Genomic DNA, 21,031 nt, shown 5'->3' on the forward strand with positions numbered 1-21,031 from the left:
GCCCAGCTTCCACAGCCACGTGGCCTGCTGGCCAGCAGCCACCAACCGAAGGCCCCCGGCCTCTCATTGGATAACATTGGGCCTAACTACCTCTGCACCCGGCTGACCCTGTCCCGCTGAGGGTGTACTAACTATACCTACCTGATCCTGGGGGACCCCTGAGTCTATTCCCAGAACCTTAACTTCACCAGTCGAGTACTCACCTGAAAACCAATAACTCACTTTCCTTCCATAGGATAACATTGACTGGTTTGACTCGAAAAAGTGTGAAGTTTTGAAACATTGAAATATTCATCTAAAATCAGCCGAGTAACGAATTCCAAATTACTCACCTGTGATCAGGAGAGAAGCCAGTACTGTATCTTTTAGCCCAGTACTGAACCGCAAAAGTAATCCTAACCGGTTTACTAGTAACCTGAATTTTCTTCCATAGGAAACCATTGACTGTTTTTCTGTGAAATTTCTTCTGTCTATTTTTACTAACTACAAATATTCCTTAAAAATCATTCCAACTACTAAAACGTACTTACTTACCTGTCTTAGGTAGAGACCCCAATGCTGAACCTAGGAGTCCAGTACTGGATTACAAAAGTAACGAGAACCTACTTTACCTGTGACTTGAATTTCCTTCCATAGGATAACATTGCTGGTTTTTCACTGAAAAGTTTCTAAGTGTCAACTTTGAAAATACATTTATATTCCTTGAAAATCCTTGCAATAACCAAAACGTTTTTACTAAACTGTTTTCAGCTTAGACTAGACCCCAGGGCTGAATCTAGGATCCAGTCCTGGAGTTACAAAAATAATCTATAAAGTAATTAACTGCATTTATGTAGAAAAACCCATTGAGGTCAATGTTAAATTGTGTTTAGAATTGTGTTGCCTATTGCAACCACTGTACCTATTGTGTTTACAAAGTTTATTGCCTTTCTGCAAAGTAACTACCTGAGATCACTCATCTTGAGAAAAGTATATTTTGAGACCTGTTGGTTCTAAAAATAAAACAACTATATCTTTTTATGTGAAAACAATTGGCCTAGAGTTCAGTCCTTGAGTGTGTGAAACCTTTTGCTGACTAGGTGTGTACAACAAATGCTTTACACTGTCCTCTGGTACTGCCTTACTGCTCGACCAATCTTCCACTTACAGAGTAAGGTGACACCTGGCATTAACCTCTGTTATACCTCTGGGGTATGTGGACTCTATACACACTGTACCTTACTTTGGTCCAGCATATATGTAGAGCCACTTTCTCACAATTATCCTAAATGAAGGTTCCCACACTACTATTATCAGTGACAATGGGGTGCAGTTCACCTCAGATTTGATGACACGGTATGTTAGCAAGTGTGGAATTAAATATAGAACAACTTTGTTGTATAATCGCAGTGGGAATGGTATGGCAGGGCAGAGTCTTGAAATGGGCTATTCAATTGGCATGCAGAAATAATATTCCCTGGGAAATTCAAGTTTTTTCTAAACGTTATGGTCTTACAGAGTAACGGAAGTTGAAGCAACAAAATGTTCTCCATTTGAACTTATAAGGGGAGGAAATGCAGATGCAAAATGGAATCCTGGATGGTTAAAAGCTCTAGTAAATGTAAGTTGGTCATTGTTAAAAGTTAAAAACAATCTTTTTCAAAAACATGAGAAATATAAAAAATATAATGATGCTAAGTACAACACTAGACCCACTAATCCTAAGGTAGGACAAGGGGTGCATATTAAAAAACCTGGAATATTTAAAAAAAGTATGAGTTCGTTTTTTTAACCACAAAGTATTATGGAGGTGATGAAAAATGCAGCGAGACTAGAAAATGGGGAATGCTGGAATCTTCAAAGGGTAGCAGTGTATGGACAAGTTAACAATGGGAATGACAAACGGTTACAGTTAAAACCTGATTCAGGACAGCATATGAATAAAGAAAGTCTGGAGGGTACTACTGGTAGTACTAGTGGTGTAGTCACAGGAAACAGTGCTGATGGAATTACCGGGAAGGATTGTAAATTGATGGATGTAGTTTCTGAAGGTAGTATAATTGAAAATACTGGAGACAAGAGTGCGGGCGTTAATAGTAGATCGAGAAGAGTCACCAAACGACCTGTCGCACTGGATGATTATATGTGTGACTACTTGGTATAGGCATTCACCATCTGTATTATTTCTGCAAAGATATGTATTGTCAAAATAATATATTCAATCTTTGATTGTATGCTCAATGTTATTTTTTTATTGTCTTTTTGTTTATTGTGTAAGGGGGAGGTGTGTAGTTTGGGGTATTTACAGAACCTTGTGGCGTCATGCGACGCCGTATAGGATGTTTGGGCCACGGTGATAGTCACCTTGGAGACCGGGTCTGCGCTGCTGTGAGCGAGGGGCAGTTGGTAGTTGAGGAGCCCAGTTGCTGGTCCCACTACTTGCCTAGTCACTAATAAAGAGTTATTACTCACTTCAGTGTAGTGTCTTCACTACACAGGCCTTCTAAGGTAAGTCAGAGTTCCTCTTTCACTGGCAGCCGGTGGAGGGTTCTACAGTGCTGAGGAGTGGTTTGTTTTTTAGGAGATATAATTAGTTTACGACCTATGGACAAAGTCAGAGTAAAAGATTCATAGGCGACAACCAACTCATGTGTTATAAGAGACACAGATTTACTTAGGTCTCTTCAGGACTGGGTCATGCATCCCAATCTTAATGTCTGACTTTGAGTGAATGATTGGGCTCACCCTTCCTGAAAGACTGTAGTTACACATGCAGTCACAGATTCCCAGAGGGCCTCTCCAGCCACGGCCACGTGCTCAACCCAAAGATAGAGCCATAGCCTTGGTGAAAAACAATTATAGCTGCTTTTAGTCTAAGTTCCGTAAAACTGTCTGTTACTGGGACCTCAGCTGCAGAAAGGTGTCCGTGACAATTATCTTCAGTGGTTTATGTACACCTCCTGTAAATAAAACCACAAAAATTTCACATAGTTTAGCTTTAACTAGTAAATAAATGTACTCAGCCAGGATATTGCACATTAGCGGAACCAGGAGAAAAGGTCTGGCACACACTTTAACTGCTTGTATGTCACTTTATCCAGCTCCAAAGCATCAACCGACACATATATCATAACCATGATATAAACTCCAGAAATATCATCCAGGTAAGTGTGGGTATACTATTTACTGCACTGCGACGATATTTTGGACTCAATATTATGGCCACAATATATATCTAAGTACAAATGTACTTCTCATACAAACTATAGCGAAAACTAGAAGAAGGTGACAGGTCATAGACTTCAAGGGACCATCCAGTGAATGTACATATCTCAAACCACAGCTGGCATCATCAAAGGAAAATTCCAGTCTGCTGTTGAGATTGAGTTGGGCAAAGAGAACCAGCTGGCCCCTTTCAGGAGAAGGACACTGACCCCTTAACACGCCTTCCATTTTAGGAAAAACTCTTGAAAAGGGCAGTAGCTAACCATCTCCCAAAGCACGAGACGTTCATAACCTCTCCCAACCCCACCAATCTATGTTTTGCCCACACTTTAGTTGAGAGATTCAGCCTTCCATGAAATATAGGACATTCTGTTTATCAATGATGAACATGATTCATGGCTCAAGGTGCAGCGTCACCTGTCAGCGGCCGGTGATGCCATTTAACACTCAAAACTTGTTAATCATGCATAGACATTAGTGAAAAGTCTTAAATAAGTCCACCACATACTCCACCGGCAGAAAATAATTTATAAAGAGGAATCCTCTAGATCTCTTCCAAATCTTGTCCCCTGCAGTGTTCCTGGGATCTGTGTTCGCTCCCAAGATGTTCAACCTCTGAATGAGCTACTGGCGGCCCTAACTACCAACAAGGCATTGGTCCAAACCAACACTCTCATGTCACTCAACCACACCTGAAAGTGCTGCCATCAAATAACACCCTTAACCTCAGATCCTGCCCAGTCCACGGAGTATCTGAAAGTCAACCCAACAAAGACCGAGGTTGTCCTCCTACACGAGGAGGCCTTACACCCTTCACACAAGAGTCTCTTCAACATCTGGACGTAAATCCTTCCCTCTGATGTTCTCTTTCTGACCCCTTGGGTAACTAGGAGACAATGACGGTCCTCGGTTCACATTGTAAATGCATCGCTACGTCTTTGATTCCTGCCAAGTTGGCTATGAATCCTTTTACTACAGCGTTCTGCTGCCTTTTGCGTCTAGGAGCCCACGTCGTAAATATGAAATAAAATCAAATTTGTCAAATACCATGAGAAAGGGGCATGTGACATTCTTTCAAGGAGCAGAGACAGAAAAGGGGTTTCCATTCAGAGGTAGCACGTGTGACTTGTAAATGGCTGCATGTACTGGGATTCTTGGGGGTGGCGTGCGGACTGCGTGTGGAGGCATGTGCTGTGTTACAGAGCAGGGAAATTAAATGGGTTGTGAATGTGGATTGTATATGACAGCAGCGTGTTTAGAGCCGGCAGGCATAATTTGCAGCAGGACGAGGCCACATACTTACCCAAGATCTTCAGGCTGGGCTTCCCGACACCATCGTTGGCGTACTGTCCCCAGTAAATGCAGAAGAACATCAGGCTCAGAACTGCGGAATCAAAGAAGAGACATATCAGTGGTCCGCTGTGTGTAGAGACTCTGCCGTGTTTGAACTCTCGCTCTATTGCTTAAACCCCAACAGTATCTCAGGCTCTGGAAGCTAGAACATCAGGACAGCCATTCCTCTCATGTCATTTGATAACTGCCCTTCATGCTACTAAGACCAGTCTATATCAGCAGAATCGCAGACGAACCTTACCTACCCACCCTCATTTTCATCGGGCAAACCTCTTCTCTTGACACGAGTGTCCATGGCTAGGCTTCCTCGATTGTTACTTACAGCAACCTTCTGAATCTTCTTTATCCAGTTGTTTATCAGGATATTGATAACAAATATATTGTGTGACAAACTCCATGTTCTAAATATTGTTTACAAAAATAAAGCTCCATTGGGTGTAGATTTTGTATTTATTCACGCCAATAGGCGATATTTTTGTAAACAATATTTTGGACAATATATTTAGTGAGATGTTATTTAGGTAACAGTATTATTGTGTCCATCAGTCAAAACTTGCTAACCCTGACTCACGTCCATCCCCTGGATCGCTTCTAATCCGACTCACATTCATAAGACGGCCCTCGCCTATTAACTTCATGCTCAACCGCCCCAATTACATCTTACACCACTGGACAAACCTTCTCTATCCACTCTTGTGTTCATAAATTGAGCCTCCTCTTTACAGACTCACCTCTATCATCTGAACCTACCAATCAGACAAGTGTTCATTATCTGCCCTCACGACAGTCGATCTGCTGTATCCACTTCTACTCAAATGCCTGAGCCAAGTATCCTCTATCCCAACTCATACCCATCCGTGGAACCGCCTCTGTCCTGACTGACGTCCATGAGCCAAACCACCTCTTTTCTCCCTCATTTCCCTCCACTGAATCTCCTCTATCCTGATTCACCTCTATTGGCAGAATATCTTTTCTCCTCCCTCAGACCCACCAGCGGAGTGGGACATTCTGCGATTTTATTCTTAAAGAAAGAATCCAGTTCTTCACACCATTTGGCCGAGGGAACTGCACTATGGTGACATGCTACAAGATCAAGACATTTTTTTTACAATCTTGAAGATGTTACTTGGCTTATTATCTGCCTTATCAATTTTATCCTTGTAAGAATTCATTTTTGTAACATTGATTAGAATAATAGACCTTTTAAGTGCTAGCCTGTATTTAATTTCCTCCTGCATCATATAATGGCTACGACAGGCTATTTCAGCCTTCTCACAAGTTTCTGTTTGCGTGCCTAAGACGTTCATTAAACCAGCGTCAGGAGGGCTTTGCCTTGCCTATCGTGCGACTACGAGGGGGAACGGGCCTAGCTGTACCACTGACGATCAAACCCAATTGTGAAAAACCTGAATGTCTGAATCACATGGACCGGAAAAGGTTGGTGCTGAGTTTTCCAAGATGGTTAACAAACGGTCCTGGGAGATCCTGGAAACAAGCCAGGGTTTGCTAATAAGGGCAGAAGTTTTCTGACTTCCAGATGAGGTTGCCTCCCAACCAAATTGGATTAAGAAGTGATCAGTCCATGGGAGAGGGAAGGAGTCAGACATACTTAGGTTTATATCTGAAACAATCATGTCAATAGTACCTGGCCCCCGGTGTGCGTGGGGTTAGCGACTGATTGAGACAAGCCAAGTGGGGCCATGATATCGATAAGACTAAGAGTGTCCTTATTGGGGGGATCCCAGGGGATATTGAAATCCAGGAGTCTGATGCAGTGTGAAAAGCGTAGTAAGGTTGGCAATGCCACTCTAATGAGGGAGTTGCGAAAAAGGCCAGCTGGGCCAGGAGGTCGATAAATAGGAAGACGCCCGACCGCTTGTTGGGCATTCGGAGTTAGGCAGAAGCCGAGAGCTTCCACCTCGTCCACAAAACTTGTGCACAGACAGGTGTCCTTAAAAATAATGACTACAACTCCCCATCTACCATTGGTGTGGTCAAGATTCTGAATCTTGTGTCCCGCTGCAATGGCAGTTTCCAGGAAAGGTTCAGAAGAGCCTGACATTCAAGTTTCAGTAGTAAAAAGGACGATGTTGTGATCAACTGTGTCAAAAGCTGCGGACAAGTCAAACCAGTGCGATATCTTTCCCATGGTCAGCCTCTCATCTCAGTTCATTCAATGGAGCCTCTATTACAGACTCTGTGCAATGCAAAGGTCAAAAACTGGTTTGAGCCAAGTGAGGAAAAGCGCTGTCCTGTAGATGCTAACACAGTTCTTGGGCAACATGGGCCTCTAAAATTATTGCCGGAAAAGCGAGCAGAGACATAGGTATGTACTTTTTCAGCACCATCGGGTTTGTCCCTTGTTTTTTCAGCCAGGGAATCAGTTCCGCTTGTTTGAAGGCGTTCGGCACAAAGCCTTGTTGAAGAGATTGATGAAGTAAGATTATCAGAGGAGAATGTATTACGGTAACAAGCGCTTTCAAAAAGGCTGGTGGTCAAGGGTCCCCTCTGTGAACCTGATCTGACTTTAGAAAATAGGTCGGCCAGTCGCCCCTCATCAATTCCAGAGAAATCCGTCAATATTATACTGTCAAACTCCTTATTAGGTTTCGATGGACGTGTGTAGCAGGTGGTGATACACTCTTTAATTGTCTTTATTTCATCAATAAAAAGGCTCTTGAGTTTGTCAAATATTTGCTGAGCTATTGGCTTTTCTCCTTAAAATGGTCTAAACATGCTATGTTGTTTACTCATGAGTGTGAGCATAAGAAATTAGAGATGGTTGCTATGTGCCGCACGCAACTCATTTTTTATATGTTTCTCTTGTGAGGAAGAATGTTCTCCTCCCTATAGGGGGGCCTAGGGATGTCTTTTTGAGATATGACCCATACAGAACAGGGTTATAGAGACAACACACACAACATTTTTCTGACCTTGTTTGGGTGCTGGTTCCTCCAGAGATACAGGAGTGTTGCAGATGATGACAAATTAAGCAAATTAGTGAGAACCTGCCCATTAGCTCCAGGGTAGTTGCTTATGTGAGGCGCTTCCTACATTTTGATACATCTTTACTTTCATTTTTTCACATATGGTTTATGATTGAATGGTTTGAGTGGAGGGTGCCCTTGACGCTGTCCCTCTATCGCTCCTTTTTGTTTATAGGGACATATTCCCAGAGGGCAAGCCACCTAAGTCATAACCTTTCCTGATGAATTGATCTCCTCCAGAATCTTAAGAGTTTGTTTTTGTTTCTTTGTTTGTAGCTTCCTCTCTCCTATTACTAATCAGATTTAATCAGCATTAACTTTGCATTATTTTTGACTAATCCCTCTTTGAATTTGACTTTTTAAGTTCTTCCGCATAGTCCCTGTTACTCTAACTGGTGCAGTTCAAGTTTGGCCTCCTCAGGTCTTCAGTGAACCCTGGTGCTGGTTTTGCCCCACGAGTTACACGCGGTTTCGATAATTGGTGCATATTGATGCGTCGCCACTGATAGCTAGCTCGTGAATTCTTGTTCTGCTTCAGGAACTGAGTCACTCAGTGTGGGGACAGTCTGTCAAAGCGTGGACGTCATCGCATTCATCTTAACTTGTTTCCACTTTAGTTTATTTATAATTTCCGATGTTTGAGTGTAAGAGTCCTTCCGTATATGGATAGAGGACTCCATCAAGTAATGGAATGACCAGATGCTGGGTGTCTTTTAATATTGGTATCTTTAAATTTAATGTCCAAATCAAATCCAAAGAATGTCCTTTTGTATGAGTGGATTCAGTTATGTGCTGTTGAAAATTTAAAGCAGTTGTTGAGTCAATAAAATTCTGGTCTTTCAAATCTTTATCAAGTGAGTTGATCCAAAAGTTAAAACCACCTATAATAGTTATTTTCGAGTACTGAGAGGCTAAAGTACACATTACTTCAAAAATTTGGTCACCACAGATAGCCACCTAAAGAGGGAGTGAAATACAAGTAAGTACACAATACAACTATTATTGAATACAATTTTTAGGAGTAAAAGATCTACCTCTTCGACTGAGGTGCGTTGAAGCGGCCTGGCCCTCAGTTGATTATATATAGTAGCTGCTACTTCACCTCCTCTCTTATTACATTCTCTGTTCATATATTAAAAGTAATATTCCTCAGGAGTTGCCTACAGTAATTCAGCTGCCATCCTGCTCTGTTCTGACTCAGGCCTGTGAGCTGAACTCCTCCTCTGATACTCACTCACTGTACATTTCGGTCACAGGCTATGGTGGCTCTCATTACCAACGTTATCGTTTTCACTTGGAAATTAATCCACGAAGGGAACGAAACAGAGAGGACAACACATTAAAGAGAAAAGATGGATGAACAGGTAATGGAAGGAAATGTTGGCAAGAAAGTAGGGTAATATTTAGGTACTCACCCTCCAGACCCGCTGCGATCATGAACATCTTGTAAGTGGTGTGTAGCAGCTGTCGTCCCTTCAAGATGTCTGTAGGATGCAAGAAGAGTGAGGTCAATACAGAGAAGGGAGAGGATAAGGTTCTAGTCTTGAGGTGGAAAGCAATATCGTACCAAGGGGAGAAACCATCAGAGAGCTGAGAAGACCACCCTGCCAAAGAGAACAAGAGCACCCTTCCTTCCCATGAACCAGTGCCAAGGAAAACACCCTGCCCTTGAGAATGCTGCAATCCTGCCCACGAGGCTAAGGAAAGCATTCAGACCCTGGGTCTGAAGAATGCACGCTGCCCAGGAGACAGAGAGAAACACCTGACCTCAGGAGGACTACATTCTACAAAGATGGTCGAAGACGGAAACCAGCCTACGAGCCAGAGGGGAATTTCAAACCTTGAGAATGAGAAGAACGCCCTACCCATGAGGCACAGAAGAACATACCACTCCAGGGACCAGGCTAGCCCAGCTGAAAAAGTGACCTTCTCAAAGTCTAGAGCACCGACTTTAAAACGTCAGGATTTCACAGGAGAAGCTCAACTGATTCCAGCCAAAGGTCCAGGACCTGGGAAGGTATCTCTTGGGAATTAGGAACTCACTCCAGCAAAGGCCAACAAAGGCCAGCAGGGCTCAGACAGGTCCAATTGCAGGCCCGGTTGCAGGCCCAGGCCCGGCAGTTGCAGGTCCAAGCAGGTCCAGTGCAAGAGTAATCTACAGCCATCTCCTGCAGTTAGCCTTGGACATAGCGCCAGGACACTCCTTGGAATATCTGTGTGCTCTACGAATCCCCAATCAAATCAAATCAAATCAGTTGCAGCAGGTCAGCTGGGCAGTTGCATACAGGGAGGCCTCTGGAGTTTGTTGTGTCCTTGTAGATCAGAACAGGAGATCAGCAACTGACCCTTGAAATCTCTCAGGTTAGCCTTGGATGAAGGTAGCAGGTCCAGTCTTCATGCTCAGAGAGCAGGGCAAGCATCAAGCAGCAGGGCAATCCTCTGGGGAATAGGGCAGACTTCAAGCAGCAGGGCAATCCTCTGAGGAAAACTTCAGTCCTTCTTCTGTAATGTTCACAGGTCCAGGAGTGTACAGGGGAGTGTCTCAGGAGATCTAAAATGTATAGCCGGTTCCACCCTTTGAACTGGGGAAAACTTCTAATCCACCCCAGATCTGGATCTGGCAAGTTCCTTCCTTCCCCTTTCTTTTCCTGCCTCAGCTACAAATGGTCTAGGGTGACAATAGAATTGTGTCAAGTTCCTTTTGTGAGTGTTTGAGGCAAGCCCTTTGAAGTGTAAGTAGTGCAGTGAACAGTTCTGCCCCCAACGTTTATAACCTGGCAAGATGTCCCAACCTGCTCACACCTAGCCCCCTATTCTTCACTGTATGGGCCCAATAAGCATTCCTGATAGTGGAGCAAGTAACAGGCTGAGGCAGCTGGAAACTCCTAGTAGGCCTCAGAAAGGGTAGGGCAGGAAAATGAAGAATTTTCTAAAAGTGCCATTTTCAAAATTGTGATCTAAAATCTGGCTCTACCATAAAAGAGGATTGTAAATCACAATTCATTTGAGCCCAAACATGGCATTTCTGCCTGTTCCCAATCACAAGTGACCACTTATTAAATGTAACAAGGTAACCCAATGTTATCCTATAGGGAGAGGTAGGCCTCAAAGTATTGAAAGACGGATTCTGGAGTTTTTCACTACCAGGACATGTAAAACTTAAAACCGCATGTTCTATCCTTTAAATACTTTGCATCCTGCCTTCCATAGGGGTGACTTGTTTTAAAAGGACGGCTCGGCCTGGCACAAGGTTTTTTTTGCCATGTCGGATTGGCAGTTTAAAACTGCACACAGGCTGTAGTGGCAGGCCTAAGGCATGTTTTTAAAGGGCTACTGAAGTGGGTGTCACAATATGCGCTGCAGGCCCACTAGTAGCATTAAATTTACAGACCCTGGGTACATGTATTACCAATTTACCAAGGACTTATAAGTAAATTAAATGTGCCAATTGAGTGTAAACTAATTTGACCATATTTAAAGAGGGAGAGAGAGAGAGAGCACACGCATGTTAGCACTGGTTAGCAATGGTAAAGTGCACACAGACCTATTGCCAACAAACAGGAGAGGAAAAGGCCAAAACATTGGAGGAAAGAAAAGATCAGTACCCCTCCTTACCCAGTGTCAAGGTAGCACCATAATGCCCCCCTTATTACAGATCCTATCACCTCTTATGACCAACGTGGCAGCAGCTTATACAGGCTTTCTGTGTGACTTCTCTACTACGAGCGATTGTGTCCCTCTTTCTACTGGGTGGCCCCTCTGTCCGATACCACTCATGCCAACAAAGGGCAACCCAACCATTGACCACTTCTGTAAAGAAACGGCCAGCTCGCCCGCCAGCGGGTACTCACAGCCGAAGTAGCAGGACAGGATGAGGATGCAGATGAAGATGATCAGGAATGTGATGTCGGTCTCCAGGATTCCTGCCGGAAGAGAGAGAGAGAAGACTAGTTAATTCTAAGAGCGAGATTTCATTCCTGAGGACAAGAGTAGAGACGGGGCAGAGCAGGCAGCACGGATTCAAGGCGCGTTCAAGAAGGTTGAAAGGAACCTCAGGAAATCTACTTACTCCATGTCGATCTCAGGGGGACATGAACATTCGCCCCAAAAACTAGCAGGATGGAAGGTGGTGACTTGCATGCAACATCGAGAGAATATTCTAAATTAATCACCCAACGCATATTACAAGACGCTGCGCCCAGCAAAGAAATTATATACAAAATAGGGCAACCCAATAATCCCCCTTGTGCGTAGAGCCGCTCGCTTGGGGACCGGAGCGCGGACGGAAGGGGGCCGCCTCCATCGCCCTTAGTGCACCGCATGTTCGTGGGGCACCCGGTGCTAAATCATTCGTAGACGACCTGATGATGTCCCTAGAGGAATCATTTAACATCATTTGTTATTTGCAATATTGTCACAACAGTGAACATCAATTGATTAATACAGGGAATATCTTCATAAACACCCAGTTAAATAAAGAGTTCTTTTATTCAAGAATTTTTATATACGAATCACAATCTGGCAACAGACATACTACTGGAATTATCTGTTCATTCACCAGTAGTATACGAACACCTTTTGCTTCATGTACATATGGAAAACAAAACACCATATTTTAGAATCAAACAGAACATTTCATCTGATTTTTCATTCTGTCTATTAGGCATCCAAATGTAAGCAAAACGGTGTCAATGCGTCGACGTTTCGGTCTCTCGTTGGTCTAAAAGATCCTCGAGACCATCTTCAGGACGGTATAGTTGCACACCAAGATTTCCAAAGAAGCAGCAAAACGGGGACTTCTCCTCACTTCTCTAGTATATAATGAATATATCTTCTGTACGAGTTAAGCATACAGTCACTTAAATGAAGAACCAGCCTCACTTGGTTCCAAACACCTGACTCACAAGAACGAGAGACCGAAACGTCGACGCATTGACACCGTTTTGCTTACATTTGGATGTCTAATAGACAGAATGAAAAATCAGATGAAATGTTCTGTTTGATTCTAAAATATGGTGTTTTGTTTTCCATATGTTCAAAAAGCAAAAGGTATTCGTATACTACTGGTGAATGAACAGATAATTCCAGTAGTATGTCTGTTGCCAGATTGGGATTCGTATATGAAAATTATTGAATAAAATAACTCTTTACATAACTGGGTGTTTATGAGGAAATTCCCTGTATTAATCAATTGATGTTCACTGTTGTGACAATATTGCAAATAACAAATGATGTTAAATGATTCCTCTAAGGACATTGAGATTTTGTGATTCAGCAAAGAAATTAAGCTGACTGAATACCACTTCTTGAATGGGAGGCTACTGTCTAATTATATATATAGTAGGGAGGGAAAATCATTTCTTCTACTCAGTTCTCTACGTAAACCTCAAATCTGGCAAGGCACACCCCATGTACAGTTAAGTCTCAGCCACCAATCCCAGCCCTGAGTGTTCCACCGTACCAGAGTCAGGTCCAGAGATGGTGCTCTGCAGGGTCGACCTGTGTCCAGGACGTACCGACTGATCTCAGGGGTGTCAGTCAGCACCAAAGTCACCTCCGTAGACTCCTCTCACCTGTTGAGATCCGGTGGACATGATCTCGTTGGTCACTTCCAACACCTCCCATGATATCAACTCGTACATGAATTCTGTGTGCCTGATATGGTGAGATCGCAACGGAGCGATGTTCCTTCTGGCACTATCTGCTCAAAAAACACATCATGGTAGCTTCAAGTTGTGAATAAACTGAGGTTTGAACTTACCAAACTCGTCAGCAGAGAAGTGCCGGGTCCAGAAGGACTTCCCGTTGGTGAGGACCATCTCATACTCCAGCTCCAGCCCATCGCCCTGCGAACAAGGACCACTCACTGCTCAGAGGGCTAAAGGATTGGGGTTGTACTCATTGTAAAAAGACAGCTGATGAATATAGGTTTTGAGGGTGAGGAATGAACTATTTAAATAGGGGGAGCAATCACATTTAGAGGCATCAGGGACCTGCTCTGTCCCATTACAAAACCCCCAAAGGAACTAAAGGATGACGAAGAGCTGGAGAATCACTCACCCCGCACTTGCTGAGGGCAATGTACCACCACCTCTCGCGCACCGACCGGAAGCTCCTTCCACTGTTACACGACAAGTAGCGGACCCCATCCTCCGCCAGCAACTTTGAAAAAGAGAAACAAACCCTTGAGTCAGAAGGTGTATCGAGGAGGAAGAAGAGAGAATGAACAAGGAGGAAGAAGAGGAGAAGGCAGAACAAGGAGGGGGAAACAAAAAGGAGGAAGAGACACACTAAGATAGAAGGCTGGAAAGAGCAAGGCGAAATTGTCATGTGAAGAGCAGAGGAACAGAAAGAGTGAGTGATGGAGCAATAAAGAGTAGTCATCCCTTTATGCACCCTCTGGAAAAAGACCCCAAAGGATAACTCGACTGGCAGAAAGAGAAACAAATGGGTGGGTCAGAAACACCAGACTAAGGAAAAGTAGGGATGACATGGAGAAGAAACCAGACAGGCGCACACCTCCTGCACAGGGACTGACTAGTGGTACCCACCCACCCCACACCATCTTGAGAGTTCCTTCCTTAAAAATAGGAGAATAAACAGCAAATACGGTGAAGTAAAATAGACATTGCACGGTCCTTGAGAGTGCCTACTGCAGGGACAGTAAGGGAACTGAGGAGTAACAGAGTACAACAGATAGTCTGTCGGAAGTTAGCTTTGCCTCACTGGTCAGGACCTTCTGGAGAACCTCTTGACTTAAACTCTGCCCTGCGGTGAGCCTGGCGCTTCTACATAGATTCTGCCCCTATTAAAACAATCCTGTAAGTACATCCCTTGTCCGTCCAGCACTGTCATTTGTACTGTTAGAAAAGGATGTCCTTCTGGCTTCAGATAAATGCCTCTACAAACCTCACTTCCTGTGATCCCGACTCCTGGCTCCTCGCCTACTGTCTGAGGATTTCTGCTGGAGATGGAAGTCTAAACAACGGTGTTGGGACAGAGTGGGGGAGCTGGACAGCAACATCAACCCACTAAAGTTTTAGAAACCCAAATGTACTTAAAGAACAAATTTACTAAGGTCCTGATTAAGATCTTGACGGATGTGTCACTCAATCACAACGGTGATGGATAACCCGTCCGCCAAAATATAAATCCCATTGGATATAAGGGGATTTATATTTCGGCCGATGGGATATCCATCACTGTCGTTACGGTGTAACCCATCCACCGAGATCTAAGTCAAGCACAAAATGAGCAAATCCCAGTGAGTGATAGTGGGAGGGGAGAGTAGTCTGAGGTCCAACATGCACTTTAGGGCAAATGTTCCCAAACACATGGCTATAATGTTTAGTGTAAGATATAGTCATTGTGGATAAGACAACCTCCATAGAAAGGGGTGGCATATTTATAAGAATTGTGGCGCAGGGCTTTGCAGCAAGTTACCCTCGCTGCGCTACCCTGCTTCACAGGGAAAGGGCAGGAAAGCACAGTATGTATCCAATACAGTCCATTCCTGTCCTTTCCCCTAGCCTGGTGCTGTTTCGGCAGCCTAGCGCCAACGCAGGCCCTTTTTCACTATGGTGCAAGGGTGTCTGCATTGTAGGCCGAATTGCTTTTGTGCAGGAAGGGACACCTTCCTGCACAAAAACAATTCATCTCCTCGTTACGCCTCACCTGGGGAGGTGGATCTTTTTGGCACATTCGTACCCTTACCAGGTTTGGTAAATCTGGGAATGCGTCTAACCATGGGATTCGTGTGGGACCACCCACCGCAACGCCCATGGAACGCCTCCCTTGCAATGCAACGTAGTGATTTGCGATGAGCGGCATTAATCCCTATTTATGAAATCATTCAAAGCCATGCAAAGTGGTTTTGCGTGGCATCATAAATAGGACTTGAAGCTTTGCGTCGTACATGTAGCACATACCGTAGTGCAAGCATGACGCAGGGCCCTCGTAAATATGCCCCTCAAGTGTTTGTGAAGCTGACATACCAAAAACAAGTGCTGGAATGGGAACTCAGCAACCACTGGTCAATAGAAGGGTTTTCACTTCTTTACTGCACAACTTAACCCCTTGGGCGCGGCCGCGATTCTGCGCCTGTTCGACACATTCCGATCGCGGGTGCGGTCATGACGGCCGGGAGCCGTCATCAGCATACAAGCACTGTGTGCCATGACGGCTCCTGGCCGTCATCAGCATGGAAGGGGTTAAAGTAGTGTGTTATAAAGTGAGGGAAGAGAAGTGAGGTGTCTCAACGCACAGCCATGTTGTCAGAGCCTTTCCCCACCGGGTGGGCAGGTTTTAGTCCCCAGCCTCCACTGGGGATTGGTCAGTGTGATAAGTGGAATGAGAAGGGTTGTCTCAGCTCGGCTCCTGGTTGGGTGCTTTGTCTGGCTCTTACCTGGAAGGGATGGGCTCTATGGGAGACATGCGGTCACCATGGAGCCATCGCCTTTATCGGGGAGGTCAGTGGGGTCCAGAGGACAGTGCTCTCACCTGGCATCCGGACCACGTGTAGTGTGTGGTCAGGTTGATGACCTGGTTGTTCTCCGGGCGGATGACGGACTCCTTCATGAAACAGTCCTGTGGGGAGAAGGGAGAGGAACACGTCACACGAGGTCTGCTCGTTGCTGCCGTAGCGTGGGCGCAAGGGGTTTGAGAAGGTAGCAGATCATGTTGTCGCTTCCACGTTAATGTCCATGACCCCTATACCATGCCTCTGATCCCTCATCTCAACACTCATTCAGGGGTGCACCACTCTCTGACCAAGCGGCCCATTCACCTGGGTGGGCGTCGGGGGGTCCATGGAAACAGATAAATAAAAGAGGCACTTGTTAGTGTTGGGTTCCCCTCTACAAAGTGACAGGAAGCTGACTGCTGAGACTCAGGACACCAGAGGAACCTAAGAGTGGGAGGGTTGGCTATAGGTACATCCTGTGCCATTGGATGGGGTGTCCTGGGGATCCACCAAAGCTCTCCCTGGGGTGTCTTGGGGGGGTCCACCATGATCTCCAGGAGGTGTCCTGGGGGCGGGGGGGGGGGGTACACCAAGCTCTCCTAGGGATGAATGGCTTTTTACCAGTTGTATTATTGGACCTAGGAATCAAGGAAAGGAAAAATGGGCGCAGATGACGAGTCACCGCACTGAGTTTGGACAATAGTCCGTCTCCTGCGCATGGCCTGGGTGGGCACCTTGTGAGTCGTGCCCACATGGGCGGCTGCCCGCACCCACATGTGGGGCACTTTGGCTTCACCAGCCGTGGATGGAAGGGACATGATTGCTTGTGGTGCTCCTGCACTGTCTAAACACCACCGGACAGGGTGCTGCGCTGTACTCGAGGCGCTGTACGCTGCACACACCCTGGCTCAGACCTGCTCAGCCCACACTCAGTCTCCAGGGCAGCTGGGCCTCTCTGGGCTCACTGCGGGGACAGTGGTCAGGCTGTGACCATGGCTGGAAGCTTCAGAAAGGAGTGAACTGTGGTACTAGATATGGGGCCGAGGGGAGGGCCTTATAAAGCACCGCACACCCCCATGCAGGGGTGCAAAGAGTCTGAAGTACAAGCCCAGGGCCCCACAGTACAATACTATGCAGATAATGTTTATTTTTTACATAAAGGCAGATATGGAAAGGTTGTTTACTTACAGCTCCAATTCCCCAGGGTTGGCAACTTTCAGAGATTGACACACTTTAAACTAATCCCTTAACCGCCCTGAACTCTTGATAGAATCACATCAGTATCACATCCACCACTACAGCCAATCTGCGTCATTACTTTGGTCTTTCTGCTGTGTTGTAGCCAGTAAAAGAGAGGAGCTCTGACCCCACCCCCGGGGTCATCTACAGACTCTAAGCAACAAATGTCCCCAAACTAATGTGGGAAGAAGTTCTTCGTTCGTGAGTCTACGAGAGATCTCGAAGGGAGACCCCTGTACGTTCCAGGTAAGTACCTTTTCTTCTCCAACATTTCATCTTTCAGACATGCATGCTTTGAGGGAAACAACCTTTACAACGCAACCATTACATCGCACTACACTTACAATGCAGTCATTATATCGCAACATCCTTTACAACGCATGTAACTACAATGCAGGCATTAAACCGCATACCATTACAATGGGGAACGTCGTTTACGACGCAACTTTTAGCACGCAGTGCTATTACAACGCGGTTTTTAAATCGCATTCTATTACAACGCATGACTCTGGGGGGCGCTCAAGGATAGGGAATACTTTTAATTTACTATCCAACACCTTCCCTAGTGTCAACGGGGACTGGTGTTGGAATAGTAAATTAAAATATTCACTATCCAACACCCCTTTCTGTTATGCGTTGTAAAAGAATGCGTTATAAAAACCGCGTTGTTACAGCATGCGTGCTAAAAGCATGCGTTGTAACAACGTACATCCCATTACAATGCATGACACGACATCGAATGTCACTGCAACGCAGGCATTACAATGCATACCATTACAAAGCATATCATTGGAGTTAGAATAGTAATTTTTAACCCCTACACTATCCAACACTTACCCTACTGTTGCACCCCCTGGAGTTAGAATAGTCATTTTTGCCCCATACTATCCAATACTTACCTTAAATGCAATGTAATGGAATGCGTTGTAATGGTATGCATTGTAAAGTTAGTATGCAATGTAATGGAATGTGTTGTAAAGGTAGTTTTTTAAAATGCGATGTAGTCATGCGATGTATTGGAATGCTTTGTAGTGGATGTTGCGATGTAAAAACTGCGTTGTAAGTGCATGCGTTGTAAATGTATGCGTTGTAATATCATACATTCATGTTTTGAATCAGATCACTGAGCAGCACAAACTGCCCGCTGTGGATGGAGTGAGGCGGGGTTCACTGCACTGCCCCCCCTACACTGATCACGCCTCAACATCGGACATCCAAGTAGTGCTGATAAATATATATGACATCCAACATATACTAGTGTTGCAGAAGTCCATTGGCCAGACCTTCAGATGGATAAAAATGGATAAAGGGCTGCATTCGCCCTCATTCCTCCTGTGAGATGTGTAGCCACTCGTGGCTGACGAAGAAAGCAACACAAAGAAACTCTCAGGGGTATAAACGTGTTTGGGATGTTTCTTACTCCTGAAAGCCTGGGCGAGGGATGCGATCTGCAGTTGTGTCTTAGGCACATCTTACCTCTGGGGGCCACACACCAGAATGACCCCTGGAAACTATGCTACAGCTGCTCTTTGTTCTCCTGCGTAGAAACCAGGACAGGACTACTAGGATGGCGACCTGCTCAACCACAGACCGAGACTCACCCCTACTCTGAACAACAAATATAGAACATTTAGACTTAAGATAGACTTAAGAAAGACTGAAGACAAACTTAAGACAAACTTAAGACAAACTTAGGACAGACTTAAGGCAGACTTAAGACAAACTTAAGACAAACTTAAGACAGACTTAGGACAGACATAGGACAGGCTTAAGGCAGACTTAAGACAAAGTCCTAACTTTACTACTACTAAATGCCTTCTGTGAATACCAAAAGTAGTATGTTTAGGATTTTGTCTTAAGTTAGCTCTGTGAATCGGGCCCTAAATATATAGTTACATTGCACAACAAATGTATAGTTTGCAAAGCACAATCAGGTATTTACATCCATTAAGGATGGTGGTAGAATCTTTACACCCAGTCCGGCGAAGGCCACGCTCTCCAGACCCGACCCACAACCTATCAAGGAATGTTCTGATCAACCGATAGAGTCCAGGTCCAACTCTGATCAGCCAATAGAATCCAGGCCCGGCTCCGATCAGCCAATAGAATCCAGGGCCGGCTCTGATCAGCCAATATAATCCAAGGCCGGCTGTGATCAACCAATAGAGTCCAGGTCCAACTCTGATCAGCCAATAGAGTCCAGGTCCGGCTCTGGCCAACCAAAAGATCCAGGGTCCGGCTCTGATCAGCCAATAGAGTCCAGGCCTGGCTCTGATCAACCAATAGAGTCCAGGTCCGGCTCCGATCAGCCAATAGAATCCAGGCCCGGCTCCGATCAGCCAATAGAATCCAGGCCCGGCTCTGATCAGCCAATAGAATCCAAGGCCGGCTGTGATCAACCAATAGAGTCCATGTCCGGCTCTGATCAGCCAATAGAGCCCTAGACGGGCTCTTCAGCCAGATGCCTAGATCTGGGCTCTGGTGCCCTCCTGTCTCTGCGAGGGGTGAAGGGGAGGCCGTATTTTATCATCTCTGGACGTGGCGTCCTGGAGCACTGCTGCGAGTTGTTCCATACTTTAGTCCACCACGTGTTCAGCGTCGCGACATGGAGCTCCACCACAGCAAGTCGGGCCACCAAGAGCAGGAAGAAAGCAAGTTAATGGCAGGCAGGGAGAGGGGAGCAACTCGGGTCCTCCAGCCGGCCCAGCAGGGCCCGGGCAGCTTGCATCAGTAGGACCACGCTTGTATACATGCCAACATTGTAGGACAGGGAGGTGGGAGATTTAAAATAAAGTGGGAGAATGAAAATTCCCCATTGACTTCTATTGTAGAAAATGCAACTTCAGGCAGGAGACAGCTCAAATAAAGCCGTTTTTGGCTTGAAAAATCGGTAATCTCCCGCCTGAATTGGGTCTATTGGCATGTATGCGCTTGTTATGGCTTGTATTACTCCTACAACCCGGACCCAGGACTGGGTATGTCCCTCTGGCACCACAGCCTCTCCAGCAAACGGCGGGACTCCTGGTAATCGTCTTTAGGTGAGCTAGTGTCATATACCAATGCAGCATCATTTTAAATGCGTTGGCCCTACACTGCAGGCAAATATATAGCGTTCTTTATCAGGGACACCCATGCTTTCTTCATCGGCGTCTACTCATAATCGCCCTAGCTCTCCAAGACGGCCTGTCCCCCCACATGAAAGTCCACATCTTCCGAGTGAGAGGCTTCACCATGCCTGGGGGGAGTCGCAACAGGAGAGAGCGGAAGAGATACAGAAGTCGAGGCAGAGAGTTCATCTTCACGCAGTTTACTCGGCCCACCCAAGAGATGCAAGCCTGCCCCATCTGTACAGACCTCTGAAAAGTACGTCCAGAAGAGGGAGGGAGTTGCTCTGATGTACTTCGGTTGTAGTGGGGGGAATAACAACCACCAGACATTTGATTCCATTTGGGTCCATCGCCTGGTCCATCACCCACCGCACCTGACAGACCACGTCGCAACCTCGGCATCATCTTGGACAGCGAGCTATGAATAAACAAACAGATAGACAAAGTCTCGCCCGCTGGCTTCCACACTTTACGCAAACTCTGCAAGATCTTCAGGTGGCTCCTACTCAACACCAGAAGGACCAGCCGGCGCTCGTCACCAGCAGGCTGGGCTACAGGAATACACTCTACATAGGAATCACTGCACGCCTTCTGAAGAGACTCCAGACAATACAAAACTTAGTGGAAAGACTCATCCTCGACCTCCCGAGACGATCCCTCATCACACCCCACCCCAAGAA

At 45.5% G+C, this 21,031-nt stretch overlaps 1 protein-coding gene across 1 annotated transcript in view; it reads right to left on the minus strand.

Annotated features, from left to right (window-relative positions):
• Positions 1-21,031, minus strand: part of TMEM145 (transmembrane protein 145) — a 243,413-nt gene that overhangs the window by 61,080 nt on the left and 161,302 nt on the right. The window contains exons 4-9 of the mRNA XM_078651318.1: positions 16,044-16,130; positions 13,605-13,706; positions 13,306-13,390; positions 11,396-11,467; positions 8,960-9,028; positions 4,508-4,588 (exon numbers count right to left, since the gene is read on the minus strand). Coding sequence (XP_078507444.1) covers positions 4,508-4,588; positions 8,960-9,028; positions 11,396-11,467; positions 13,306-13,390; positions 13,605-13,706; positions 16,044-16,130 — 496 coding nt within the window. The remainder of the gene's footprint in view (positions 1-4,507; positions 4,589-8,959; positions 9,029-11,395; positions 11,468-13,305; positions 13,391-13,604; positions 13,707-16,043; positions 16,131-21,031) is intronic.

Source organism: Lissotriton helveticus, chromosome 7 (genome assembly GCF_964261635.1).
Source record: "Lissotriton helveticus chromosome 7, aLisHel1.1, whole genome shotgun sequence".
Classification (NCBI taxonomy): domain Eukaryota; kingdom Metazoa; phylum Chordata; class Amphibia; order Caudata; family Salamandridae; genus Lissotriton; species Lissotriton helveticus.